The 27,969-nt window shown below is 46.7% G+C and overlaps 2 protein-coding genes across 2 annotated transcripts; both read left to right on the top strand.

Moving 5' to 3' along the window:
* The first annotated feature begins 83 nt into the window (after positions 1-83).
* Positions 84-23,311, top strand: CABLES2 (Cdk5 and Abl enzyme substrate 2). Its single transcript, XM_074157025.1, has 10 exons — positions 84-574; positions 13,571-13,642; positions 13,838-13,930; positions 14,576-14,653; positions 16,178-16,286; positions 16,883-17,048; positions 17,725-17,828; positions 18,206-18,312; positions 19,599-19,803; positions 20,283-23,311. Exons 1-10 carry the CDS (start codon positions 84-86, stop codon positions 20,421-20,423), a joined length of 1,566 nt encoding a protein of 521 aa, XP_074013126.1. The 3' UTR covers positions 20,424-23,311.
* Positions 22,595-27,269, top strand: RPS21 (ribosomal protein S21). The gene is made up of 6 exons (XM_074157026.1): positions 22,595-23,521; positions 23,697-23,796; positions 24,678-24,741; positions 26,250-26,321; positions 26,978-27,033; positions 27,214-27,269. Exons 2-6 carry the CDS (start codon positions 23,747-23,749, stop codon positions 27,221-27,223), a joined length of 252 nt encoding a protein of 83 aa, XP_074013127.1. The 5' UTR covers positions 22,595-23,521; positions 23,697-23,746; the 3' UTR covers positions 27,224-27,269.
* The last annotated feature ends 700 nt before the right edge of the window (positions 27,270-27,969 follow it).

Below are 27,969 nucleotides of genomic sequence, written 5' to 3'. Positions count from 1 at the left end.
TGAGCGGGCGAGCTGCCGGCCGCCCCGCGCCGCCGGGCCCCGCCCCTGCCGGGCGGCCGAGGCAGTCGCGGCTCATTCGGAGAATGGCCGCGGCCACGGCGTGCGGCTCCCCGCCTCCCCGCCCGCCCCGCGACCCGCCGCCGCGGAAGCGGGGCGACTCCCGGCGGCGCCAGGCCGCCCTCTTCTTCCTCAACAACATCTCCCTGGACGGCCGCCCGCCCTGCCCGCCCACCGAGAAACCGCCGCCCGCCGAGGCGGGGGAGGAGGCGGCGGCGGAACCGGCCGGAGTCCCCCCCCGCCTGCTGTCCCCGTCGCCCGCCTGCCCGCCGCCGCCGCCCGCCCTGCTGCTGCCCGGCGTCCCCCCGCTCGTCGCCGCCGCCGGAGCCAAGGGGGAGGCGGACCCCTCCCGCGGGGGCATCTTCCTGCCGCCGCTGCTGCTGGGCGGCCCGCTCTGCCCGCCCCCCCCGCCGCCCCCCGCCCTGCCGGGGATGCTGGCGGCCGCCAAACCGGGGGCCCCGGGGCTGCTCAGCCCCACGCAGAGCGGCGGTTCGGCGCTGGAGGCGCAGCGGCAGAGGTGAGTGAGGGGACGGGGCGCGCCGGGCCAGCCTGCCCCCCCCCCCCCGACACTTCCCCCTCCCCCCCGGGGCCGGTCTGACCCCGCGGGGCGTGGGAAGCGACGGGACCCACCGGGGAGGATGGCGGGGAGAGGGGGGGGCATGGGAAGAGATGGAGTTTCCCAGCGCCCTCGGCCGGGGGATGGGGAGCGGAGCGTGGGAAACGGCCGCCCCCGGGGGAGAGCGGCCGTGGGAGGCGGCGGCGGCCCCGGGAGGGAGCACCTGCCCCGGGCGGGGGGGGGGGGGATGCTCAGCCCCCCCGGGGGTGCGGCTTGGCCCCGGGATGCCCGGAGGATGCTCCAGCCTGCGAGGGGGGTGGGGGGGGTGGGGGTTGCAGAGTGTGTCACCGCTCGGAGCCCCGGGGGGGGCCCACCCCCGCCCCCTGCTTCTCCCCAGCCCGATTTTCGCATTTTTCCGGTTCCAGATGAAGGCGGCAGAGCCGGTGCTGGGTAGGACTCGATTCCTCCGTGCAGTGCCTTCTCCTGGTCTCTGCTGCTGGTCCCTGCAGTAACTCTATATATTAATAAACGATTGTGCGCTGGGAACTTTGAGTCAGCCTCAGGGGAGGGTGTTCTGGCCTCGGGTACAGGATTGTCCTTGTGTTTCCAAGGGATTTCTGTCAGCCTGAAAGTGTCGGTTTCCTGATGGACTGGAAGGCGGGCTCTTGCTCAGATCTTGGGGATTTGAGCTCCGAAGGGGCTCTTTTTCAGGCCGTTTCTCGCATAAACAGCTTTGTAAAGGGAGCCTGCCCTCTGAGCCTGCGGATAGGCGAGGCGGTATCAAAGGCTTTTAAGTCTCCGTGGTCTTCACAGTGGCTTCCAGAGCTTTGTTTGGGAGCTGAAATGGAGATGTTGTCTGTGCTTTGAAGCCGGGGAGCTTTGCTAGTGCAGGTGATGGGTGTTCTGTTTCTGTGTGCATCTCACAATGGAGGTGTCCCCTGTGTCCCCAGGGCACGACGACCTGGAGGTTCGAGTGAATTTAAAGAGAAGTAGCTGTTTGTCAACGAAGTGTGGGGTCCTCTCGTGTGTCCCTCCTGGGTTTTCTCCTCCTTGAGCTGTCGTTTACCACCCGTTGCCTTCCTTGTAATGGAAGGGACCTTTCTTTCCTCGCTTCTTGGAGAAATGGAAGCAAAATGGCCCACGAAAGCCAGTGCGCTGGGCGATTCATTTCATCGCTTTAACACTGTGGGTAAAGTTCTCGAGGGCAAGTTTTTCATCAAGAGCTTCACAAGCACGGGTGCCTCTGCGGGTGTGAGGCTCAGTGCCTGTGAGTACTGAGTTCTGGACTGATGGAGTTCGTGTGAATGAGTCAATCCTTCCCCTTCCCACGCCGAGTCAATAGAAAATATTCCTTGGATCTTCTTGTTTGATGCCCTTCCCGCCTCTTTCCTTGGCATCTGATTTTAGATGTTACGTTCCGCTGTAGTAATTCTAACCATTGACCTGAAAAGAGTGATAAATGAGAAGGAAAAGGTAGAGAGAAGTGCGAGGAGGTAATTGAGGGAATGAAAGGGCTTCTGTCTGAGTAATGACAAAACAGACGGTGATTTCTCAGCTTGGAAGAGACAGCTGAAAGGGTACGTTCTGTTGCATTAATCATTTTGTTATACTGCTGACGAGGGTGATTTGGAGCGAGAGTTCATCTGGTTTTTGTCTTTAAAGAAGAAAAGAGTGAGTGGAGGGCATCCACTGGAGCTCTCGGGCAGAAGGTCCCCATCTTCACATGGAGATACACACACCTTCTGACCAAAGGACAGTTTGATGCTGCCTGTGGGGATGCGATAGACCCACCGTGTCTCCTCCCAGTCGCGCTGGGCACATGAGTGGGCGAGATGGGACCATCCCATTACAATTTCACTCATGACTCGCAGGGCGAGGGACTGGGACCACTTTATTTTTTTGCTGGTCGGTTCCATGGTTTGCTGTGGGACAGAGCATCCCTTCGTCCCCGCAGAACGGAGGCATGTCCTCTTTTTGCAAACACACAAGGAGCGATTTGGGGCCTTTCTCTCCCGTGGGACAGTGGTGGTTGGGCTGCTTCCCCTTCTTCCTGACATGCTGTTTGCAAAATAAGACTGGGAAATCAAGAAACAATCACAAAATGGGTTTTGTTTAAGTGGTACGTGGGGATGTGGGTGTTGTTTTGCCAGATGGTAGCCATGCTACTCTAGACAGGTTGACTGCTTGCCCCCTGCAAATATACAGGGGTGTGAAGGCATCGGAGGGAAGGGGGGAGTGGAATCTGCGCTGCAACTCTGGACATCTAATCTTCGGTGCCCGCTTAAGGCAGCTGCTCTCCTCGGAGTCCTTTTTTAGTCACTGTCAAGAGCTGCTTTGAGTTGCCCTCGCTGGAGCCACCCTCAAAGGCACCAGGAGCCACAGCCGAAGGGCTCCAGGTTCTCTCCGTCCGTGTTCGGGGACGGGGGCTGCTGCTGTCCCCTGCCCTTCCCGGGGGCTCCGTCACGCTGGGGCTCACCCCGATCCGCGGGGATCACTTTATCTAGAGGTGGCTGTTTCACCGGGGCAGGGTTTTATTACAAAACTTCATCTTGTTGGACTTGGGCAGGTTGTGACGGCACCTCTGCGGGAGGGGGTGGTTATTTATCAGCGACGGGCAGGGTCTGCGGTAGGACCCAAGGAGTCCGCGATGTGCTCAGCTGGTGTCACACCGAGTTTCTCAGGAGCTTCTGGGTCCTTTAGGATGGAAACTTCAGCGGTGCCCACGCTCTGGGCGCTCGGTTTCAGCGCGGTGCTGGCTGAGCGTTATAAACTTCATGACTTTAACCTTCCACTCTTGTTTTCCCAAGGAATTTTCTGTTTGCAGGATTTTAAATGACAACTCTGGGGTACCCCAGCTTGTAAAATCTGCTTGCCGTCCCTCCTCCCTTCTCCTTTTCCATCGTGCTCTGGTCTTTTGTCCTTTCAAAGAAGAAGCCTCACAAAAAGCAGTGGAGGGAGCAGCAAACAGGGAACAAATCGGCATTCACAGATTTATTTATTATTTTTTTTTAAATGAATTTCTGCAGCTGGGTCTGAAACTGGCAGGGCTTTCTGGGGAAACACAGATAACAGAGGGCCCTGAAAATAGCCAGGTTATGAAAGCATGAAGAATGGGAACAACAGCCCTGAATGTCAGTGTTCGTTGCGCTTCTGAGGCTGCGGAATAACAGAATATAAAGCTGAGTTTGCCATGGGTTTGCCATTGATTCGCTGTGTTTTGCTGGGACTAAGAATAAATACGGAGCCTTAAATTATTTGCAAGTGATGCTTTAATGTCCCTGATGTTCCGTGGTCAGGGCGCTGAACTGAGTGTTCGTGGTTGCTGATAAATCAGAAATGACTGAGCTAATTTAGGTCGTTTTGAGGGTGGGAGTTTAAACAGTAGTTGATAACAGCAGCACTTTGGACCAGCTCGGCTTTTAAGTGTTAATTGGATGCCGGGCTGCTGCCAGAGGTGTGATCGAATTAGTTCCTTGGGTGGAATGGCAGAAATGCTTGGTCAGGGTTTTATGCTTATGATTGTTAATGTGGTGTTTTACCCTCCTGTCAGCTTAGCTGCTGTTTTCACTTCAAGAAATATAAATATTTAAAAAAAAAACAACTAAAACCACCTCTGCTAATAAACAGATTTTGTCGAGATGGATGAAATACAATGTTTAGAAGGTTTAGTTTTAATTTCTAAGCCCTATTTGGAATAACCTGAGCGCACACGCTGCTTTCAAGGAAGCAGCAAGATCTGTCAGAGCCTGCAAGCTTTCACCTTTCGGGCCTGAACGGTAGACTGGGATGTGCTGAAAATGAACCTATTCTAAACCTGAACTTCATTTAAAAGTCAGGCAAAATGTTAAGGCTGCAGCGTCCTCCTCGGGAGCACAGTTTGTTTCGACACCTTTATCTCACCTTTTAACTGCAGGTGAATTGCACGTGTCCAATATTAAATGGTTTTAATTTATGGCTACCTGTAGCATTTATTACCTGACATTCCCAGCCCAGGTATATAATCAGTAAGTTGTACGCCTAGCAGGAAGCTTGGAGATCAGAATATCCACGTCCTTGTATCCCGCACACCTCTGCGAATGGGTCCGGGTCAGACCATCCCGGACACTGGGAACACCAAGGTTGTTTGACCTCTTCATTTAAGAGTCCAGAGGCTTTTAAAGTACCTTTGATCTCCAGGCAGGAGGATTCTGTACGGAATTTACTGTACTTGCAGCTGATTTCACCGCTGGGGGGATTCTGTAGCTGTTCCAAGGGATCGTGCGGGGTGTGGGGATGCTGCGGGAGGGGGATGCTCTGGAAGCTCCGTCTCCCCGTTCCTTTGCCCTCGCTGCAGGAGGTGATGGAGATGTTGGAACGGTGTTGTCTTGATTCTTCAAGTCAAGGTATCATCAGGAAAACGCAACCGAATGATATGTAAAAAGCTGAATAGCTTAACTTTGGGGAGGAATCGGTGGGGCCCCCGTCTCAGCCCTCCAGCAAACAATTCCTGTAGGAGTCTTAATGGCTGGAGTTTCCTTATCCTGGTCCTCCTCTGCTGTGGACATGAATGCACTGCCAAAGCCTTATGGAGCAGCGCCACGTTCGTGGCTGTTTTCTAACGTTTTACTTGCAAGATTTACTTTGCCAGCTTCCCTCAAGGTAGGAAAAATAACAAAAGCTTCATTGGACCATTATTTTCAAATGTAACTCGACTCTGGAGTCTGCAGGATCTCACTGTACTGCCTTAAAATATTGTCTTTTTGATTCAAAGTCTGAAATAGTTCTCCCCTCTCTCCTCCTTGCCTTCCTCCCCCCAGATCTCTGCTGGTGAAGAAGTGCCTCCTCCTCAGGCTGAGCCCTCAGAGCTGGTGTTGGGCAGCAGCTGTATGGGGAGCGCTGTGGGTGTCGGCGAGGAGGACGTTTTCAGGTGGTCCCTGCTCTTTACCATAATTCTGCTTAGCCCCAAAGTCCTCCTTGACGATTGTAGAGACTTCCAGAGCTGTATCTGTCTTGCCAACCAACTGGGGAACGGACTCACCTAGGGGTGACGCTGCTTCATCAGAGCTCCTGGGTACTCTTGGCACCACGACTGAACCAGTTCAGAAGAGTTATTAATGGAGTTTCTAATTTTTTTCTTGCGCTTTCCTATGAATGGCGGGATGAGGCAGGGAGGGAAGGATCTTTGCTTTCAGTTTTAAAGGGAATTTCTGAGCTACAGCCGAGCTCTTCTGCTCTGGGCGTGGGTTGGGTTGGTTTAGAAGAAAAAAAAAGGTGGAGGGAGGGGAAGTGACTCTCAAAACTTTCTACTAATTTTTTTTTTAATTTCCCACAGTATGTGTTTTAGCTGAAGTATTCAAGATTTAATATAACTGTGTTCCTCCTTTTTTCCATCTGTCAACCAGTGAGGCTGTCAGGCTGAGCGAGCTCGGAGATGCTTTTGAAGAGTGTTCTGAAGCCATCCTGCTCTGTAGTTTGGGTTTAAAAATGCATGGCCTGACGTGCGCACGAGCATAATGAAATTTGGATTCTTTAATGAGCACAAGGTATTGGTGATGGAGCAGGTGACTGCAGGCGGAGGGTGCTCGGCTGTCACGCAGGCTCTCCAAGTGCGGAGCTTTAAACTCCTAACCTTTGGTTTATATGTATTATATTGGTTTATATATTGTGTATATAACTTACTGTGAATTGTTCTAGTCTAACCTCTGAAAAAGAGGTCAAATGAAGAGCCTTTAACTGCTCTCGTAAGTGCAAGCGAAGCAGAAGAGTTTCACGAGATAGCCCTCTGATTTGTGAGATGTGGAGTCTTTCAGAGCTCCCTGCCAGCTGGGGACACCCCGGCTCACAGCCCCCTTCGTGCCCGAGCTCGGCCGAGCCGAGCAGACCTGCCTGGGACCCAGGTAGCCATTTCCTTCGCTAGCCAGCCACAGCACGGGCTGAACAACTCGCTCAGCAGCGTGAACGGGCTTGCACTTGCTCCGTTGTGGTCACTGCAATTTAAGCGTAAAATTTTGCCCTGGTTGAGGCTACAGCCCTGGATTGCGGGTTGGAGGAGACGACTGGTGTTGTGGTGGGAAGAACCAAGCCCCCGTGAACACAGTGGGAGAGCTCTCAGCTTCCCTTTCTGGGCTTCCTCCACTCGCCTGTTTTGAATTTTCTTCTCCCCGGTTAAAACCTTCTCTCCTTCCCCCCCCCTTTTTTCTTTTTTTAACTTGAGAGTTTTATTGTGCCAGAGGTTTTTATTTTAACAAGGCACGTGATGAAGTGACAGCATCATCTATGGGGGAAGTGCAGGAATATTTCTAGCATAATGCCCTCGCCGTTATCAAGGACGCGCTTTGCATTTTGCCCGTTTTGGTCAGGGGTTCGGGGCTTAGTGAGCAGGGCACAAAGCACGGAGGGAACCAGGAACACCTCCAGAAACTGGTAGAAATGTGGAAAAATACACTTACTGGTTGTGTCCCGAGCAGCACATCTAGTTTGCTTTGTGAGAAGCAGCAGGGATTTTTGGGAGAGGGCTTTAGGAGGGGGCTCTGGGCACGACAAACCTTACGTCTGGCTTGGTGGTTCTGTCGCAACAGATGGTTTTTATAATACTTACTGAAAGGCATTATTTTATCCTTGGATTGTCTAAACACTCTTAGCACCAAAACAATGTGATTTATGGAAGGCAATGAATACGAAGCTTGTTTCCGAGTAGCATTAGGTCTTAATCATGTGTGGTTGTGAATCAGCAGCGAAGTAGCAGCCGCTGTGAGGAGTATCTCATTTCTTTCCTTGTTGGTATTTCAAACTCTCCGGGCTTAGTGAGCTTCCCACCTACTCTGCCTCCACCTTCATTCAAATTATACCTCATTTCTCTTCCTTCTCACCTGTCCCGTGGGCTGTGTGACACATTCTTTTCCTTGCAGGTGGCTTTACTGGGGTTTGAGGGATGTGGGATTTTCTCTGTGTGGGACCGGCAGGAAAACCCCTGGTGCCCCCTCAGTTTTGCAGAGAGCCCTTGGATAAGAACACAAAGGTGAAGGAACCGGGCTCATCCTGAGGTCTCACAGAAGGACCTGCCCTGAAGCATAAAAGGATTTTCCATGCTCGCCTGGCTAACTGGGGTTTACTCTTTTAAAATTAAGATTACCGGTGGAATAACTGAAATTAACCCCACTGTGAGACTTGTATTTATTCTCCTGCTGTCTCATACCGAAACAAATGGCAGAGGAGCACCCGGGACGGTGGCCTGCAATCCATACGGTGCCATAAACCAGTGAGTAGCTGACCTTGTGAAGAAGGAGCACTTTGCTGCACTCTTACTCTGGTTATACGGGGTGTCCTCTGTGCCGCTGCCTCCCGTGGGACATCAGAGCTGAAACCATCTGTCCACGGAAAGGGCTCGCTCAGTGCTGGGCACCTCATGGTGTAAATTCTTCGTTAAAGTCGTTTCTTTATGTCTCTCGGTATAAATGTGGTCTCTGACTTCTTTTGACTTCAATTACTGAGAACCTGTTGCTGCTGGTGAGCTGTGCTCAATCTGCTTTCCAGCAGGAAAGTCGTTAGTGTGAGCACCAAGGGTGGTAGGGACGGGGCACGGGCGTGAGAACAGGGATACTCACCCTCGTACCCTGGGAGATACAAGCCTGGAAACGGTAACTGTCTCCTGGGCTGCAGAAGTAATAGCAGTTGCGAAAAAATAAGCTTAAAAACTGGTTTTCTTAATCCCTTGACGCCAATATCTTTCCTAGTCAAACCGAAGCACGGTTCATATCGGGCTACTGGCTCGCCCGTGAGGAAGGAAAACGATACAGCTTAATCTCTAAAATATGTCTTGGCAAAACAAAGCTGACAGGTATGTCTTCCTATTGTAAACAGGATTTGGGATCTGGGTTTCTTGTGCAAATTACCTTTGACAGTTGTTACTAAGCTAGTGCTTCCAAAAACCAATAAATGATTTTTGTCCTCGTTATATTAATAACTCAGTCCCTTGACAGCTGTGATTATACAGAGGCACGTAAGGGACCTTACAGAGGGACAGCCAGATTGAAATAAAACTCTGTCAAGTGAGAAATAGGAAACCAAATTCTATTAGCCCCTCATTTTACACAGTAATTAAAAATCTTTGACCTCCCCCATTCTGCCCATCTATTAGCAGTACGTATGGCTAAAGAGCAACAGAGGATATAAGCCTTGCTGCTAATTTTAGCTGGGTGCCTGGGGGTGTGGGTGCAGTGTGGCATCCTTTCCCCCCCCCCCAGAACAGCGATGGATGTGGCTCCATCTGAAATAAATCCATCCTGTCGGGCCCTGTGGCCGGAGAAGGTCTTAAATCCTGGGGGAGGACTTAACTGAGATCATTGGCCACCCTAAGGCCCAATATTAGGGGTGAAAATGAGATTCATGAGGGCTGTTGGTTTCCAAGCCTGGAAGTGGAGCCTGGGAGAGCTGAGTGGGGACACGGTGGCCCAAAGGGCTGCCCCTCCGTCCCTTAGAGGACACGGTGGCCCAAAGGGCTACCTCTCTATCCTTTAGAGGGCACGGTGGCCCAGGAGCAGGTGTGGAAGAGGCTTGTCTGTGCCTGAAGCCACATGTCATAGCACAGGGTTAGTCTCCCTCGTGCAATCAACGATAATATCAGCTAAAGAGTGGTCAACTTGGACCCTTCCAAGTACAGCAGCATCCTCAGACTGTACCCTTGGTGTCCACAGGTGGGTGGGAAGGGGGAAAGACTCTTGGCAAGCCATCGCAAAGGTCACTGTTCTTTAATTTGGAGCTGTGACTTAACCAGCTTTTTCCTTTCAATTGATAAGACGGGGCGCGTAGGGATTACTGGTGCTATACATAGACTGCTCTTAGCTGTGTCCTCTTCTGCTGGGAACGCTTCGGAGCGGTGTCAGGGACCTGCCTGCTGCCTGGGACACCGGCAGGACCAGAGGAGGACAACTCTGAAGCTGGGAGCACTCAAAGTTGGGTTTCCTCAGCGGGAAGTCCATTAGAAAGGGAGAGATGGGTGGGCTGGCTGCTGCTTCCCAGGGTGGGAGTCAAAACGCACCTCTGAACGTAATTTGTTGAGGTTTTTATCTGAACACAAGATTTTTTTTGTGGGCTTTTTTTTTTTTAAGCTCATGTTTAGCTCTTCAGGGGTTTGGCAGTGGTGCTGGATTGTGCGAGTCCGTGTGTGCACGGGGAGATAACGAGGCAAGGCGTAATCCAGAATTTCTCTGCCCGATAGCCCCTTATCTCCCAGCACGTGCTGCGGGTGTTTTCTCTCTTGGTGGGTGCTCCCGAGGTGCTGGCTGTGTAAACACAGTTCCTGGGTTTAATGGTGAAGTTAGGGGAGGATCCTGCTTTATTGGCTCCTGGAATAGTGGGGGGAAAGCACCCAAAAGTGAGCTTCTGGCCAGGGATGGACAAAGGAGCAAACTCTTTATAGCTTGTCAAGAAAATAGTTCAAATGTGCCTGTTGGCCAGTTCCAGGCTTTTTTAGGATACCGTTGAAATTACAGCCTGCTCCCCAGAACTCGTTACCATCTTAATATTGCATGCTTAGATTTCTGGTTGTGGGGCAGCGTGTCAGTGAGGGTGTGCGCAGGGTAACTGCAGTGCGCGCAGAGATTCTGGTTTAGTATTTTGGTTGTATTTGGCAACAAAAGTTCTGTGTAAACTACTTAAAATCATTTGAATTCCGGTGGATCAGATCCCAGGCCAGAAGTGTTATCCAGGGTGAAGCCTCTCAGCAAGAGAGATGTGACTTGGTCATTTTTTTCATCCAATCCAGCAGGAGCTGAAGGGACCCTGTGCTGCCCGTCCATGGAGTGTGGATCGGCCGCGTGAGAACAGCGCTCAAACTAAAGCGAATATCTGTGTGCATATATAAACCTAAGTGCAGACTACTCCAAAAGTGTTAAATCTTGCAGCATGCTCCAAATACTGCGCTACCTAATAAAGAAGTTCTGTACGTTAGTGGTACTGAGGAACGTAGCAAGTCTCTCGGAGCGCGGCGTGGGAGCTGGGTTGCCGTAAAACGTTGGGTTTTATCCTACAAACTGGTTTGGGTGCTCTGTAACTGGATCGGTGAGACCTCTCTACGTACACCCTGTTTTGAGGTCGGAAGGAGAGCGTCTTGCTTAGCATCTGGGATTCCTCCAAGGTGACAGCTTCGCTCGAGGACAGAAAATGTTATTTACAAGCATAGCTAAAAGTGAAGCTTCCTGTTGGCAGAGCGGGGATGAGTCATTGTGGTTTTGAATCAAGGGGCAGGATCTTCCCTGCGCTGCAGCAGGCGTTGACTTCCAGATACGCTCTCACAGAGCAGCGGGTTAGGGTGTTTGTCACTTGTCCCTGTTCCTGAGAGGGTGGAACGCTCCAGATGGGTCTCCTCCACCATGGTGGTGAGCACATCCTCCTACAGCGCTGTGGAGTTACTGGTGAGGGTCCAGCCGTGGCTCTCCCAGTTACATCCCACTCCATCCTTTTACAGAACCAGCTGCTTTTGTTAACACCGGTGCCTATTGCCGTGTCTCCCCTTTGCCCATGGCACACGTCTGCATCCAGCCAGCTCTGCCCCAGGAAGAGAGGAAGGCTGGGGACATTCCCAGTTGCATCCATGCCAGAGGTTCAAGATGGGTCTCCACATTCCATGAAAGGTGTTTTATTGCAGGTTGGATGCCAAAGCAGAGCGGACAACCATGTGTAGGTGAATGCATTGAACTTTCCTGTGCTGTTCTCACTGAAAAGCAAAAAAAAATAAGAATAATTTTAAAACTGAAGTGCTGCTGAAGGGCACTGAAGCTGTGCCAGGAGTGTCCTTCAGTAGCACCCCTAATAGCTGCTGATTTGCAGGAGGCAGTGTCCAGCCATGCTGAAGGTGTTAGTCCCGATTTACCTCTCTCGTGTTTACAGAAAGGGGCGCTAATTTTTCATCCTCCTACCTGTTGTCGTCTTTTTTTTCTTTTAAGAATGTCTGGACAGTGCTGCTGAGACAATTTCCTTCTAGGGGAAAAAATAAAGTTTTATGTGGGGGTTTAAATTTAATATTACAGATGCACTGGAAAAGGGCACTAACTGCATTCCATTAAGGAGATTGTAAGGAGATTTTGGAATTTGTTCTCTTTATATACAGAGACACAGAGAAAATGGTAAATTGTTTCTCTTGAACTTGTGAAGAATGAGGAACTCGTCTGGTTTCGGGAATACTCATAGATTGAAATGACATTTATATCATCGTATGAGGAAGAATACCAGAACACCAGCTTTTCTAAAGTGCTATTTTTTGTGTTCCTGGTATAGATTGAAGCAAGGGGGGTAAACGCTCCTGTTACTGCTAGTCTTCTGGTGGAAATCCGTAATTTTATAGCAAGTCCTGTGCGTCGGCGACGCTGCAGGTAACAATGTGCCATGGGGGGGGAACCGCCACGTCTCGCTGGCACCGTTTTTGGCAGGCGGCTCTGGCAGTAGCACCAAGCAGCTCAGGAGAGGAGGAAATAACTTTGCAAGAAAGGGGAAAAGAGGTGAAAGCACCTGTTCTGACACTCAATTTGCATTTCTAGACACTATGCTTAAGAAAAAGCAGCCAGATTTTGTTCACGTCCAGAACTCGTGTGGTTTGGTTTCTTACCCAGCTCAGGCTGGGGAGGGAGAAAGGCAAAGCCACTGGGACTATCAGATTGTCAGGCTGTTCCAAAATCCTCAAGTGCTGGCCTTCAAGACCAGACCTAAATCCCAAATGGCTTTTTTTGATCTTTAACTTGAATCAACTGAAGCTGTGAATGGCCTTGCTGTGTAAGAACTTTTCTATAGCTGTTAGCAAATAATAAATCCCACTTTTCTTGCCCTTTTTTGGTTTCTTCCTCCCGCACCAGCCCAAGGTACCACACTTTTGCTTTGGTGTTAGATGTTAACTTCAAGGTTGAGAGCTTGGCCTTGGTCTGTCTGAGGGGTTTGGCTGCTCCTGGGTGCCAGAGCTCTGATAGAGCTTAAAGTTCCAACTTTTTCCAAAAGTAGATCTTTTCAAAGCAGAGTCCTGCAGCTTTTGTCTCCTACGCTGCTTCTGTGTTGACTGCCATGGCGGTGTTGTCCCTTAGCTCAGTTTCTGTGTCACTTCGGAAGAAAACCCGGAACTTGAGTGCGTGTAGCTTGTGCTAAAAATGCAGCACAATGTGTGCCTAAACAGAAAATACGGAATCTGATAGTTGTAGTGTCCGTGTTTTGCTGGTGGCGGTTGAATCCAAGTGCGTTGTTCCTATGGAAATCACAGTCATGGCTTCACGATTCATTTGTAAATCTCTACCAACAAGGAATGTCTTGACGTTGACAACAGTAATGTATCTTACTTTGACAAAGTCTATTTCTTTGCTTAAATGTAATATCCTATTACTGTTACACTAACTCACATGATTCCTGCTATTATTCTCCTTCCATTTTCCATTCTGGGATCTCAGACGGGTACTGAATACTCTTTGCTTCCTCTAATAGCCCTCTCTATTGTTTTCCGGAAAGATCTGTCAATTTTATTGAGCTCCCGTCATAGACTCCTGGTCTGTGGCTCCTGCAGCTGGAGGCAACTGTTCTGAATCGAGAATGCACACAAATGTTCGGTCATTGTAGAGGTATACTTGTATGGAATCCATAGATAGATAGAAAATTACTTATTCCCTTGCCTTGATGAGGGGGACTTTTTTTGCAATATTTCTTGTAAGATTTTAAATGAGTATTCGGAAGCTTTTTAGGTGTTTAACTTAGAGGTTGGTGTTCTTATCTGTTGAAGATAGTGAATGCTCTTGGTATAAATATGTACTTCAAGGGTCCTGGAGGGGGAGACAAGTTCTTGGCCTTTTTAGGAACTTGGAACTCTTAGGTAAGCACTCTTCCAACAACAAAAAAATCCAGAAAACCTGCCTTTTGCCCTCAGAGCTCATAGATCTGTTGCAGTCCATAAACTCCGAGGCCATGAACTAATATTGTTCACTCTTCGTGGTGTTGTACATTTTACAGAAGGCGTTTTATCTCCCAGCGCTGCTCTCTAGACTTTTTAGAAGACATAGTGGAATATGCCAGTGTACGAAGGTACTTTTTTTTTCAAAAGCAGCATTAATCTCAGCTCGTTGCATGCAGTCCTCTCCTCCCTCCACCCTCTTCCACGCCGGTATCCGAGGTCCTGCATGCCAGTGCTGCCATCTGATCATACGACTGCCATGGCTCTTTCGGAGCGTTTAACAGGTTTTGGTGTTTGTGTTTTTTTTTTTTTTTTTATAATTGCAGAACCAAGCATATATCTGGGTCTCCAAGACACAAAAGTTTGAAGAAGATGCACTTCATCAAGAACATGAGGCAGTATGACACCAAGAACAGCAGGTGAGTTCTGGAGATGGAGGTGCCTCCCGTCCTCAGGTGGAATAGGACGTGCGGAGCCATAGATTCAGGTTTGTAGGTGCTCATATCTGCTTCATCTCCAGCAGTATTCTGCCATCCTGCTTTGAGGAGGTTAAATCATTCTCCTTCAACACCCTTCTTATCTCCAGCACACAGAGGGGTTAGAGCTGAAGGGGGATTTAAGGGGAATGGCTTGGTTTAGCCAAATTCTCGGCTTGTAGCTGCTGGGCAGAAGAGAAAGGAGAGGGGCGCATTCATATTTATTATTAATAGAAGTGAGAGACTTCATCTAATTGTAAAATATTATCAGCATCTTTTCACAAGGTTTATGTAAAAATTACATCAATATAGATATATATTTAAAGACTAGGATCTCCTTTGAGGAGCTCCCAAGGTGACGGCAGTTACTGAACGCTGGGTTTGATACAGAGCTTGGCACTAAGTACCTACAGGGACAGAATGAAACCTCTGCTTTTGTGCCGCTTTCGGAAAACATAAAATCCATAGCAGTATCAGTGTGATTTACAGAGCAATTTAAGAGGAGTTCTGTGGTCATGTTCCATAAAAAGCTGCTTTGTAACTTTTGAGTCTTAATTCTTCTCCTGCTCTCTTCCCATCTGCTTACAGGATAGTGTTAATCTGTGCTAAACGAACCCTGTGTGTGGCTTTTTCCATCCTACCTTACGGGGAGGGTTTACGGATCAGGTGAGTCGTCTCTAACTGCATTGGGAAATGTCTGGTCTGTTGTTTACAAAAGGTCTTTTTGAATGAGTATGGTTGGTGTAGATCTCGTGTTTTGAAGGATGCTGACTTATTAACTTCCCATTTATGTGTGAGGACCAGAGCTTGCTGGCAAAATCTGACATTGCCACAGTGTCAAAGCGTTCGTTCAAACCCCGAGAGAAAAACAGTGGAAAAGGTAGACTTTTCTTCAGGTTTATTCATATTTTAAAGCACTCCAGTGCTTTAAAATCCCTGAAGCCAACACTGAACAGATGATGTGATTTGTTGGTGTGTGGGAGGGATTTCTTATGCTCCCAAAGTGGTCAGAAATAAACTGTCTTTAGTGCAACAAACAATTGTGTCAGCAAAATGCACAGAGGGACATAGGGAAGGATACGGAGGGACATAGGGAAGGATACGGAGGGACATAGGGAAGGATGCCGCCGCCTTCACTGGAAACCTTCAAGGTTTTACAGTGAAGATACATCTAAATAAGTTTAAGATGCTTTTCTGGTTTTCAGCTCTAAGCCATGAATGTCTCTATTTGCAGCCTAAGAAAAACAGAAACAGTTTTGATTGATTGAAACTGCTTTTAGTGTTTATACTCTGTTTTCGTATAGAACTGTCAATCTGATCGCTTCAGAGAAAGCGGAGCTGCCAACTGGATTTCCCTGCAGCTCAGGGAAGTCTAAGTTGATCCTGTGAAGGTCTGCGATCTACAAATATACCCTAGAAAAATACTAATTTTATTCTAAGCCACTTCTGGCAAAGCAATTGTGTTGTCACTTCTGTCCTGTGCATAACTTATGGGCAGAGGAAACGGATGTTTAGTGGTGGGAATTGTATTGTATGCAAATACCCTCGCCATAAAAATAGTTGATGGGAAAATATTCTGTCACTTCATAGAAAAGCAGCAAGGTCACCGGAGCTATTTTAGAGCAGTTCTGAGCACGGTGTCGTTCGGCTTGGGTGTAAATTGGCAGTTCTTTAACTGAAAGCTGCTTTTTTCGCGTTGGAATATAGGTGACGCATAGGTGACAGAGCTGCGGGCTGCCGTCGCTGACGCAGAGCTCTGCTGGCAGCATTAATTCTTAAATTTGAGCTTGTGTGCACAGTGGTTGGAAAATTGCAATGGAAAGGCGAGTTTCTAATCCTGGAGGAAGTAGTCATATAAACCTTGTTTGCTGTTAAGCCTTTGAGCATTAGCGTGTTAACGAGTAGCATGATCTTATGCAGAAAGACCATATTAAAAAAAAAAAAGTGTACATTTGCTAGGTATGTTGTTACAGATTTGAGTTAAAATGATATGAAATCTGATTCTTAATGAACATCTCTACATTTTGAAAAGAATACTTAAAAATAAATGCTTTCTTGGAGATGGGATTGAGGGGTTGGCTCTGACCGGCTGGTGTTGGCCGTGGCCAGTGGACGGACCTGGTGTTTACCATGGAGGAAGCTGAGCTTATGCTGTATTTTTCAATAGTGCTTTTTCTTCACTGCATTTAGTGATCTAAAAATGGAAGGACAGAAGCAACGACATCCCTCTGGGGGAGTTTCAGTCTCCACTGAGATGGTGCTCGGACTGGAAGGAGTAGAGCTGGGTGCTGATGGAAAGGTAAGGAGTCTTTTTGCCTTTTGTCTCTTGATCTGTAACACCAATGATCAAACCAGCAGGTGGGTAAACTGGCTGCTTTCATCCCAGGACCATTTCACGTTGGGGCAAATCACTTAATTTATGCAGCGCTTTGCCATCCATAAAATGAAAGCTGTAGCTTTTCAGAGTGGCAGAAGCTTGTTTTGATCCTTAAAGTCTAAATTTTTGGCTTGTGATAAAGCTGCTTCTGAGGAGGCTGTTGAAGGCCACGATCACTTCTGCCTCCATTTGTGGAGAACTGATTTGACTCTGGTATCTCATGCAACACGTGAGCGACGTTTTGGTAGAAATACGGGTGAAATTTATATCTCTTGGGTTAAATTTATATGCTGCCAGGACTCTACTGATGTGATTCTCCCCTTTTCTTTTGCCACCGAATCTTCTACACCACTTCCATCCTGAAGTCGTGGAAGCAAGACATTCCTCATCCAACTTTTTCTCCCACAATTTCAAGGTCCCCACCCCCAAATATAAAATCCAGGGGACTCTGAGTTGGAAAATCCTAGATGTCTGGAAATAAGCTTTTCGATAAATTTTCCCCTATTCTCCTGTTTAAGGTTGTGTCCTATGCAAAATTCCTGTATCCGACCAATGCCCTGGTGGTTCGCAAAGCCGACAGCCACAGTGCTGGTCCCTCGTGTCGAGCCAGCGCTTCTCGGAGTCTTCCTGCATCGAGATACAAACCTGTGACAGCAAAAACGATACCAGCAGGACCAGACATCGGTAAGGGCAGCACCAGCTCTGTCATCGTTCGTGCAGACAGCAGGAATGTATTTGTCTGAAAGAATTGCAAGGCCTAGTAAAGAAGGTTCGTTAATGAGGTATAAATGATGAACCTTAGGACAAAGACTTGCACGCGTTCCTCACATCCTCCAAATATCTGGCCTGCTTTGGTTTATGCAATGCAAGGAGCGCAAAACTTTTCCTTGGAAATGTGGAGTTTTATATTGCTCAACAAGAAACGCCTGGTGTAGGTGGCTACAGGTGGCCCTCCTTGCCTTCTGGCACCGTAACAACGCATAAGGCAAAGGGTTTGGGGCAAGAATCCCTTCTCTCCTGTAAAAGAGCAAACCTGACAACTGCTGTCTGTTGGAGTACAGGCAAAAGAATTCAGTGTTGTGCAGTTGTTTCCTGTGCATATTTATGGATGACAAACTTAGTTTGCACTGAGTCTAAACTGGTGCATCAGGCACATGCAGAAGAAAGCTTGTGTGGGTTTTTTAATAATTCTAATACCTGACTGATGTATTTATGAACTGCAAACGTGTGACTGTAGCGGCAGTTTGCCTGTGCTGTGGGATCTGCTACACTCTTAACGTTTGCTGTTTGAAAACATTTTTAGAGAGCAAATTTAAAGCTCTTTATCTCGTGACCCGATGCGCTTTCCTTGTTCCCTCAGGAAGCGAAGCTGGGGAAGCCGCAGAGTATGATCCAAATCTTCTGGATGATCCTCAGTGGCCCTGTGGAAAACATAAACGTGTTCTCATCTTTGCCTCTTACATGGTGAGTGCCCGGCACACCTGAACAGAGGAGGGAGTGACTGCCGGGAAGATCCTCCTATAAAGAGCTTCCTCGAGGAAGAAAACTTCCTCTAGGAAGAAAAATACAATTAGTTGGGTTAGTACACTCGGCTCGTCAAGGATCAACCTGACACATATCTCCGTGTTGTCATTTGCTTCTTGTAACCATTTACTTCCTAGTTTTTTAAGGCTTTGTCTGTAGTTGAGATTCAACATGGTCTATTACCTAGGACTTTACAGAATTGTTTAACTGTGATAATAAAACTCAGGTTTGCCTTTGCATTAGTGACTTTGGCAGACTTATTTGGCTGTCAGTACTGTTCACGTGAGAAATGATAAGTTTTGCCTCTTGTGTTTCAGACTACAGTCATAGAATATGTGAAACCCTCGGACCTTAAAAAGGATATGAATGAAACCTTTAGAGAGAAGTTTCCTCATATCAAGTTGACACTGAGCAAAATTAGGAGGTAAGAAACATGCATGGACTAAGGAGAACATTTTGTTTTTATGCTGTACACAGCTGCTTTTATCTTCCACTTGTATGGAGCAAATAGGAGATCTATTAATAGTATATATGATTAAACACTAATCTCTTGCTGGCAGTTGAGCTGGCTGTAGGATGACAGCCCTGTCCAGGAATGTTTAGGATGCTGAGAAAGGAAAACAGTTTTTTCATAGTTCCACCTGAAAGGGGTTTGTTTCACCGACTGTGGTGTGCTAACACTAATAGCCAATTAACAGCGAAGCTGAATTAGCCTTGAAACAAATAGTTGTAGCCTGATTGTTTGGCTGTAGTGCAGCCTCACTCCAACTGGATTGTCTTTCTGGACCCTCTGGCTATTTTCACCTTTTAATTACCAGACTCACTGATGACCGTGGACTCTAATGAGGTTCTAGGATAAAGAAGAGTGTTATTTCTGGGGAGTCGCGGTAAAGAAAAGCATTTTGTAAAGGCAGGACTATGCCATGCACAATTCCTCATCTTCCAAGAAACGCATCTGGCTGCTCACCAGCGAGATGCACTGTTGAGCCTTCGAGAGCTGTAATCTTGCTGGTATTACCCAGCGGTTAATGCAATCAGGGACTTCTGAAATAGTCGGCTTAGGGCAGGATTCTGCTGAATCACCCGGGCTGTGTGTAACTCGGCTGCTTGCTCAGGCAGAGTCCATGTTCTGCCAGCTCTTGCACACTCCTCCTTGTAGCTGTTTCCAGTAGTGTGTTCACACCAAGATCTTCTTGGATGGCATCGTGAGAGGTAGCGTGCACCAGAACGTCTGCCTTAATGCTGAAGCGAAGGGCCAGCCGCTGTGGGAAGGGTGTAAACCAGTCCCCCTGATTCTTCTGCGAGGTGTGTAGGAGACGGGTCTCTCTGCAGCAGCTGCTGTCATCTGCCTGGCTTTGATGTGGGATTCTGTAGGTCGGGCTGGCTCAGCCGTATGGTATGAATCACAAACCAGTTTGAGAGCCCAGAGGGAATGGTACAGCAATAGCCTGTGTGTCAGCGAAGCCCCCGGTGTATATGGGCAGATGCAGAACTGTTCTTCCACAGCAGATGTTGTCAGCCGGGTTAAATCAGTTGTGCATCAGCTCCAGCTTGCTGCCAGCTGGACTTCTCTGGTCTAGGGTGATACTGGTTATGGTTTTCCAAACAGGAGTCCTGCCCGTGTGCTCTTAGTTCCCACACTACAGTGTTTCCAGAGCATTTCATAAAAGCTGTCGTGTTTGAGAGGGTGTCTTTTTTTCCCCTTCCCAGTTTAAAGAGAGAGATGCGGAACCTGAGCGAAGAGTGCAATCTGGAGCCGGTTACTGTCTCCATGGCTTACGTTTACTTTGAGAAGCTCGTCCTCCAAGGCAAACTCAACAAACAGAACCGCAAACTGTGCGCTGGTGCTTGCGTCCTGCTCGCAGCCAAGATCAGCAGTGATCTCAGGAAACACGAAGTTAAACACCTTATAGACGTAAGTACTGTGAGACGTGGTTCAGGCGGCATCAAACCCTTCTTTCTAGCTCCTGGAACAAGACAAAGATTAAAGCCAAGATTTTCAGCAGCACGTGCTTGCATTTAAGACCAGCTCTATCAGTTAGTTACGTCTCATTAAGGCTCTTCCTTGATTTCTTTTTTTTTTTTCTTTTAATTCATTAAAACTACTTGACTGGTGCGGTCTAATGTCCTACTGATCCTACAGGGAGGTTATTTTTGCAACTTACTGTTTCTCAGGCAAAGATCCATAACTATTGTGTGGGTGTCACACCTGAGCTGATAAGCAGGTTTCTTTGTCTGATCCCTGGCAACACTTCTGATTCTGTGGGTGCAGCTCAGGCCACACGTCGCTGACTCCTGGCTTATGCTGACTGCGTCTCCCCCTGCCTGGGCATCATGTGGATTAACTGATTCTGTTTCTCCCCCTCTCCTCTTTTTTTGTTCTTACTCTCGTAGAAACTAGAAGAGAGATTCAGATTCAACAGAAGGGATCTCATCGGGTTCGAATTCACCGTCCTCGTAGCTTTGGAGCTGGCTCTCTATCTTCCTGAAAACCAAGTTTTACCTCATTACAGACGGCTCACGCAACAGTCGTAACCAAAGCTGCGTTCCGGGTGACAGCCGGTGGCGCTGGGGATCGCGTCGCTCGACACTGCTGGTGAAGGTGCCGCCGGCCGTCCCGCGCTGCTGTGTGCGTCCCGCCACGGCCACAGCCGGTTTTGAAGCCTGCGGTGTGGTGTCAAACTGTCGGGGTGCGTTACAGACGCACGCCCCAAGTCTGGGGGATGGTACGAGAAGAGTTATCGAACTTTCATTTTCTTTTGGACGTTTTAAAGCACAAATATTCACCAGTCAGCTGTCACAGCTGCTTATTATTCCTTATTTATCTTTTTTTGGTTTTACTAAAACTGTTCTTCCCTATGAAGAATACTATGGTATTGTTTCTTTTTGTTGGTTTTTTTAAGCCTTTATTGTATTCCTTGAAACTAAAGGAAGCATCACTTCCATTCCAGTGCACCGTAAAGTTTCCAATGTTCTAAGAATCTTCTCACATTTTTACATTAATGAAATGCTTACTTTATTTTTTTAAAGATGTGCCTAAAACTGGCTGGTCTGGTACCAGTGGTTTTTAAGTTAGTTACGTTATTTAGTGAGGAATCCTGAATTTCTGTAGCCATTTATTCTTTACCTGCATTGGCCTTGCATATGAGGAAAACAATTCCAGTATATCTGCACTAGGGATACACGGGGCATCTGTTCCCTACTCTACTATAGATCTGTAAGTAGCAAGATTGAAATTACTCCATTCTAATTTAGTTAACGATTAATACCTTAGAAATACACGTTTTATTTAAAAAGGAAAGATTGTTTGAAAATCTGTCATGGAATGCCCCGCGTGGAACAAGGTGGGCGCAGCAAAGCCAATGCCATCCCCATTCACTCTTCAGTGGGAGGCGAGGACTTGCCTAAGAGCAATTTGCTGTCAAATGTATGGTTTGTGGGTTTTATTCGTTTCTGTGTTCCCTAGTCTGAAATAAGCACCTTTTTAGTACGACTGTATTATATATGGTCTTACCTGCTCTGAGCAAATACTGAAGTCAGTAGAGCTGCTGCCAAACTAAGCCAATAAGAGAAAGCATGCTCAATATTTAAAATGCTACTTTTTTTACTCCGTTCTTCCAAGCATTGCATCACTGTGACGGTCCCCATAAAACTGCCATTTCTTGCACATCTGAACAGCCACCTCACGGCTGGTGCCCAGGAGCGCGCTGACGCTCACACAGGGGTTAAATAACTTCTCTGACCGTTGGCTTATCCCTTCAGTTGTTTTTAAAGTGTCTGGGTTGGGAATGAACTCTGATTATAGGTGGAACCTTCTGTGATATTGGCTCTAGGGTTTATTTTCTGGAGCAATATGATGATACGAGTAACTGTGGCCGCTTGCAAGGAGCAAAACTGATGCTTGGCTCTTACGACTGAGAAATGTGTAATTTAACTTTGACTCCTAAATGAAGTACTAGACCTCGTAGTGAGGTGAGGGACCTGCTGTCTAATATGTAAAGTAGTGTAAATTCCTGTTCCTTGTATTAAATGTTGGTTGTAGGCAAAAGCGAAGCCGAGTCTTTGCTCTTCAGCTGTGTTTTGTCTGAAGCTGATTTGGCTTCGTTAGAGCTGCCGCAAACTTTACTGGAGCCCCTTCCTCTTTCAGGAGGGCTCAAAATGTATTTTTCCTATATAATAATTACACTGACTATCAAATCTTTTCTAACTGTGTTCAACTGTATGTAGCTTCAAGTTATTTGTGTAAAATTTGATATGCTTGTGACTTCTCTCTAACGCAGAAGGACTTTCCAGTCTCCTGGAAAGCTCATAAGCTCCTGGTAGCAAATATATTAGACAATAAGCTTGCCGGTTATATTCTAAACAGTTTAAAAAAATACCTACTAGTTAAACTTCCTACTGAATATAACTGTCCTTGCATGCAAGAAATAGTGATGTACTAAACACCTAGAGTATAACAAGCCTTCAGGTTAATCAACGGTGGTGAAGACAACTGAATTGGTCCATCCACTGCTTCCTAAAACCATTAGGAGGGGAAAGAGGTAGAACCGAGCAGAGAAATCCCTCACAGTGTCTCTCCAGAAACAGCAAAACACTTGGGTGAGTGGGAACGAAGGCAGAAAAGGTCCTTCTCTGGGAACATCTTTCTTGATGATCTCAGAGGTCCCTCCCAACCATGAAGATTCTGTGAGATTCTAGAGTTTTCTGTAACAAAATTAACTTTCCTTTCTGACCATCTAAGGGAAAAACCCCACTTTGGTTTGCAACACTTTGCGGTCTCTATTCAGTGGAAGTTTGTCTAGTTGCGGTGGGCGTCTGGGCTGGAGTTACACTCCCAGAAGCTACAGTTTCATGTCATAAAAGAGCAAGCTTTTGTTTTCTCTTTCAAAAGACCAAAGTTAGGATAAGGAGCATTAAATTACAGAATGCTGAGTGCCGTTAAAGGTTGCTCTAAACATTGGCTGGGGCCCAGGCAGTGTTCTTGAGCTCCGGAGCTGTTAGGAGGACAGGCCGGAGGCGTGGTGGTGGCATTGGTGGCCTTGTGGCCGATGCCACCTGCGGCTCCCCTGTGGCGTCTGCACAGAAACTGTCAGTTTGTGTCTTCATTTTTCCATTTCCAGAGCGTAGCTGTCGGTCCTGTGTGGGAATGTTTTATCTTTTTGCCTAAAAGCTGCCACCATGTGGCAAAGGACTATAATGAACTGAAGGTGGGACCCACAGTTAAGTCCTGGCCCCGCGGGACTAAGCTCTTGAGAAGCGGCTGTACGTTTTTCTGTAAACAATGCTGTTACGGTTTTGTCTCACTCCATTATTTAAAAGTCTTGAGTTGTAGCCTGTTCTGTATTTTTTTTTGCCCCCCTCATGACATTGTGACATTAAGACGCTGTGAAATAAACACTGTTTTGATACGTGTTTTGTACCCGAACGCCTGGTTTCGGAGTGTTTTTTCCCGTTCCGCGGGGGCTGCTCAACACCGCGCCCCGTTCCCCTCAGCTCCGCGCCGCCATGACGGACGGCGATCGTTTAACAGCCGCGCTGGTGACGTCGCGCCGCCACGCCGGAAGTGCTTCTCTCCCTCTGACGTAATTCCGCTTCCGGTGCCGCCCCACCTTTTCCGCCGCGGCGCACGCGAGGTAGGAGCGGGATGGCGGATCTCCGCCGGGGAGAGCGGCTGGGGCGGTGGGTCCTGGGGCCGGGAGGCGGGATCCCCTCGGTGTGCGGGCTGCCGTGAGGCCGGGGAGGGGGCGGTGGGGAGCGGAGGGAGCCCTTTGCGGGGGCGGCCCCTCAGCGCGGCCTTGCGCCTTCCAGGTATTCCCGCTCGGTGCCGGTGCCTGTGCCTCAGCGGCCGCCCCAAGGAGATGCAGAACGACGCCGGGGAGTTCGTGGACCTCTACGTCCCTCGGAAATGGTGAGCGGGTCCCCTCGGCGGCGGGGGGTGGGGGCGGCTGGGCCCCGAGGGGCTGGACCCTGGGCAGGGAACCGGGCAGAGGCCTGCGCGGCCTGGGCAAAGCAGTTTTCCTGTAGTAGCGAACATCTGTGAGGAGAAAAAAGGAAAAGTTAAAAAAAAAAAAAAAGTGTTCTCTGCATGTTTCTGTGTTTTTAAATATTTTACGTGAAACATGTGAAGCAAAGACTGAAGTTGAAGAGAATGCTGTGCATTTTCTGTCAGCCTCCCAGTGGCAGCTCACACGTGGTTCATTTCCAAAGCAAATGTGCCGCATCTTAAGTACAATTTTGAGACGATAGTAAATGTGTGGGTTTAAAAACAAATCACCTAAAAAAATAAACCATTTGGATGCCTTTTACTAGGTGTAAATCAAGTGCTGTTTACAACCTGTGATTTCTGCAGGTTGGCAGCCTGAGTGTCTCCTGACACCTGTAACGGCTCCCAGTGAAGAAAGGCATAGGAGCTGCATTCTTATGAATTACCTTGATTGCTGCAGTTTTTGCACCTTAGAAAATCAAAACTCAATATTCTGTCTGGTTTGGAGGGCCCGTGCTGCTGTGTGCAGTATATATAGGGGTGAAGTGAGCATATAAAAACCAAAGTGAAGGGAGAGTTGGCAATTTAGCATAACGTTACCAGGTGAAAGTCTCCTTTAAATGTACTTAAAGCTGCATTTTAATTTCCTGAGCAATTAAAGCTTAAACTGTTATTGCCTAAACTACCTCTGCAACTTTAATTTGCATGTAGATTTGGCTTCAATAGATTAAATACATTTAGCTTTTTTTTTGTTGTCACTCTCTGTTTACTTTTGTTTGAATATATCTTGTTATTTTATTCCTTAGCTCTGCCAGCAACCGAATAATTGGTGCTAAGGATCATGCTTCTATTCAGATAAATATTTCTGAGGTAAGTTTCATAACAGAAGTGTGCAATGAGAGCACTAGGTCTTAAGACTTCTGGAAGAAGTTAAAAAAAATATAAAAGTTTGTGATGCATCTCCAGATAATTCACTAGAGACCGTGTCGGTGTGGAGCTTGAGGGCTTTCGAACATCCAAGTATATTACTACCTCACCCCTGGTTATCTTTCCGCCTGCTGGAAAGCATTCATCGGAGGGAATTCCGTAAAGCTCTGTACAGTCCGTTCCAGTGCTTAACTGTTTGACTAAATACAGCTTCCTAACTTTAGAGTTATAAGTTAGGGAATTCCTTGTCCTGAAGGAAAGAAGTGTTTGCTTCTGGGAAATTCTTATCTTACGTGTTTTGTGTGCAGCATTATCGTTTCATTAACTCAGTGCTTGAGGTGTTATATGCTTTGAATTTTTCCTGGGGGATGCAGGGGATATGTACTGACTCAGTGCTGTACCTTGAGTTTACTTTCCGTCGCAGAAGGAATTTGTTCTGGTATAAGTTTCATTCCATCTTCTCCACATAGTGTTACTGCGAATCCCTCCAAGCTTAACATACACATTAAGAAAACCACAGTAGACCTTGACTCCTGCAGGATCCCAGTTAATGCACGTGGGCTCCAGTTAATTTAAACACCTCTTAGCATCCTCTTTTTTTTCCCCATTTGTTTATTGGCATTCACCTTGTGGGACACAATGTTCCTATAGCTTATGAGCTGTATCGCTTGATTTATTTCTTCTCGAATGGCAGACCACAAAAGTACGTTCCCGTATTTTTAAACAGCTGAGTCTCATGTTATCTTTCTGACTTAAGAAAGAATTTTTAAAAATGCTCTGTTTGCAATTTCCTGTAAATGCTAAGGGAAATACTTTCCATGTTCACCATGTTTCATTCCTGCAGTGATCCCTATTGCTTGTTCTCAAAGGATCGGGGATTAGCAGAACTGAAAAGCAAACCCACATGGTTTTACAGGGTTCCCTACACTGTTTAATTTCATGATTTATGTTGTTTAGTCTTTTTTCCTGTTAAATTTCTCAGCAATTGGAAGAACTGAGACAATTCGTGTGTCTCTACTTGGGCAGTTTTCTACCTGCTGAACAAGATTGTCCCCTTTCCCCCTCACTTCCATTTTCCAAAATACTGATGTTAATTAAAAGTGACATGAAAAAACCAGCAAAATCCACAAGTAAACTTTACATTGAACTTCTCCATTTTTTCAGAACCCCAATATTTTCTTCTTTTAGCTACCATTTTGTAGTATGTTCGTGTTATGCTGTGATCCATTAAATTGTATAACTGCACTATGTAATTAACTATAAATTTGCCATGAAAAGATACTCTATAGTTGTCTTTTCAACTTCAGTATTTGCCTTGTGATTTCGCAGTTTGCAGAAAATTATTTGCAGTATTTAACAAGTAATTTTTATCTTTGGGTGCTTGGCAAGTGTGATGTAAAAGCATAAAATTTTATAAGGATCGGTACAGAGTAACTTGCTTGTAATTCCAGGTTGACAAGGTCACAGGCAGAGTAAATGGCCAGTTCAAAACCTATGCCATTTGTGGACCAATTCGTAGAATGGTAAGTATTTTCTTGACCTACAAATGATTTTGCTTCCTTTTATATTGATTAGTAATTCTTTAGATTTATGTTTGGCCCCGAAGACACAATGTGCCTTCAGCTCATTCTAGAGGAAGAGCTTCTGTGGGGATAGTGAAGACATGAACAAATTCACTTGCAAGAATCAGTTTCTTCTCTTTTTTTCCTCAATCCTTTGGTTTGTAGAATTATGTATATTTATTGATTTATATTTTAAATCACGGAAGGATGCAAGTGACTTTCTGGCCCTCTCTCCCCTCTCTTCTCTTTTCAGAATGTACGTAGTTACTAATATCTGGCTTTTATTTGTTGTTTGTAAGCATTAGAGATGATACTACCGTGACTTAAATTTGTTAAACGTGTGAAGCTTCCTAGAGTTCACGAGAAGTCTGCTTATCCAGAAATGTATCTTGTTAAAGCAAGTGTGTATTTTACCAAGTTAAAACTATTTCTTATCCTAAACCATGACAAAGAATGTAACAGCTTGTTTTGAAAACACTGATGTGAGCGTATAAAATGTAGTGATCTGGGAAAGCATAGGGCGTTTCACCACCAGCATTAAATGCTGCAGCTGCCTCTCTTTTTAATGTATCAGCAATTATTTGGTTGTTTCAGAATCATCTTTTATTTCTTTAAAGGGTGAATCAGATGACTCCATTCTGCGTCTGGCAAAAAATGACGGAATTGTTTCCAAGTACGTATGTTTATCTTACCCTCTAACTCTTGGAGGGGTAACCTCCATACCCAAATCCAACTTTTAGGATGAAAACTTATACACCGTATTTATGGGACGATTACACAGTTGGTTAAAAATATTTACTTGAGCTGTTAAAGCAAACTAGTTTGTAACGACGTTTGTTTCATTTTCTTCTAGGAACTTCTAACTGAAGAAACCCCAGTATGGAACATCTGACGTAAAATAAACAGTCCAAACAAATACTGCGCTGTGTCTCTTTTGTTCAAGTCATAAAAATGGTTGGATTTATTATAGCTGGTCTTAAAAGACTTAGAAATGTGTGTCTTCAGAAGATACACAGATTCTGATTGTGAGTTCTTAAAACAAATCAGCTCGTAAAGTGGTGTCAGAGTTGAAAATCGGGAATTTCCACTTCACTCTTTGGTTCACGATCATCTTTCTTTTCCAGATTTGGTAAGTTTTGCAATTGGAGCTCAACTCTTTTTTGAGCTGTGATGGAAGATTTTGCGGTGTAGCGATGTCATTCAGCTTGCTGCTTTTGCACTGGAAAAACTAAGGAATACTTTCAGTTATGTTATCAAAGTTTAGTGGTTTTTCTGCTGATAGAGACTCGCAATATTTCTTTTGCCATTGACTCATTCTTTAAGTGAATTACTAAATCTGGAATTCATGGAAAACTGTCTTATCAGAAATACTTCCTGGAATCGTAGCAGTGTGATTGCCATGTGAGAGAGACTTGAAGTTTTACCTTTTCACTCTTACATGAAATCTTGATGTTGAAAAGCAGGGAAATAAGGATAAATACTTCTGAATATTTGGCAATATTTTAATACATTATCTAGCCATTAAAGGGCTATTAAGTAGACTCTCCCTGCTGATGTGGGTTGGGTTTTTTTAGCTCTCGTATAGCAGAACCAAGGGAGGATGCTCGCA

Source organism: Numenius arquata, chromosome 12, assembly GCF_964106895.1.
Source record: "Numenius arquata chromosome 12, bNumArq3.hap1.1, whole genome shotgun sequence".
Lineage (NCBI taxonomy): Eukaryota > Metazoa > Chordata > Aves > Charadriiformes > Scolopacidae > Numenius > Numenius arquata.
Note: the sequence above shows the minus strand (reverse complement) of the source record. Positions and strands in the feature narration are given on the sequence as shown.

Excerpts from the sequence above, each read along its gene's own strand:
- CABLES2 (XM_074157025.1), top strand. The coding sequence starts at position 84 with ATGGCCGCGGCCACGGCGTGCGGCTCCCCGCCTCCCCGCCCGCCCCGC. Across the intron at positions 14,654-16,177 it reads GGGGAGGGTTTACGGATCAG|TGATCTAAAAATGGAAGGAC; the intron begins GTGAGTCGTCTC and ends CACTGCATTTAG. Across the intron at positions 18,313-19,598 it reads ACACTGAGCAAAATTAGGAG|TTTAAAGAGAGAGATGCGGA; the intron begins GTAAGAAACATG and ends TCCCCTTCCCAG.
- RPS21 (XM_074157026.1), top strand. The coding sequence starts at position 23,747 with ATGCAGAACGACGCCGGGGAGTTCGTGGACCTCTACGTCCCTCGGAAA. Across the intron at positions 24,742-26,249 it reads TTCAGATAAATATTTCTGAG|GTTGACAAGGTCACAGGCAG; the intron begins GTAAGTTTCATA and ends TTGTAATTCCAG. Across the intron at positions 26,322-26,977 it reads GTGGACCAATTCGTAGAATG|GGTGAATCAGATGACTCCAT; the intron begins GTAAGTATTTTC and ends ATTTCTTTAAAG.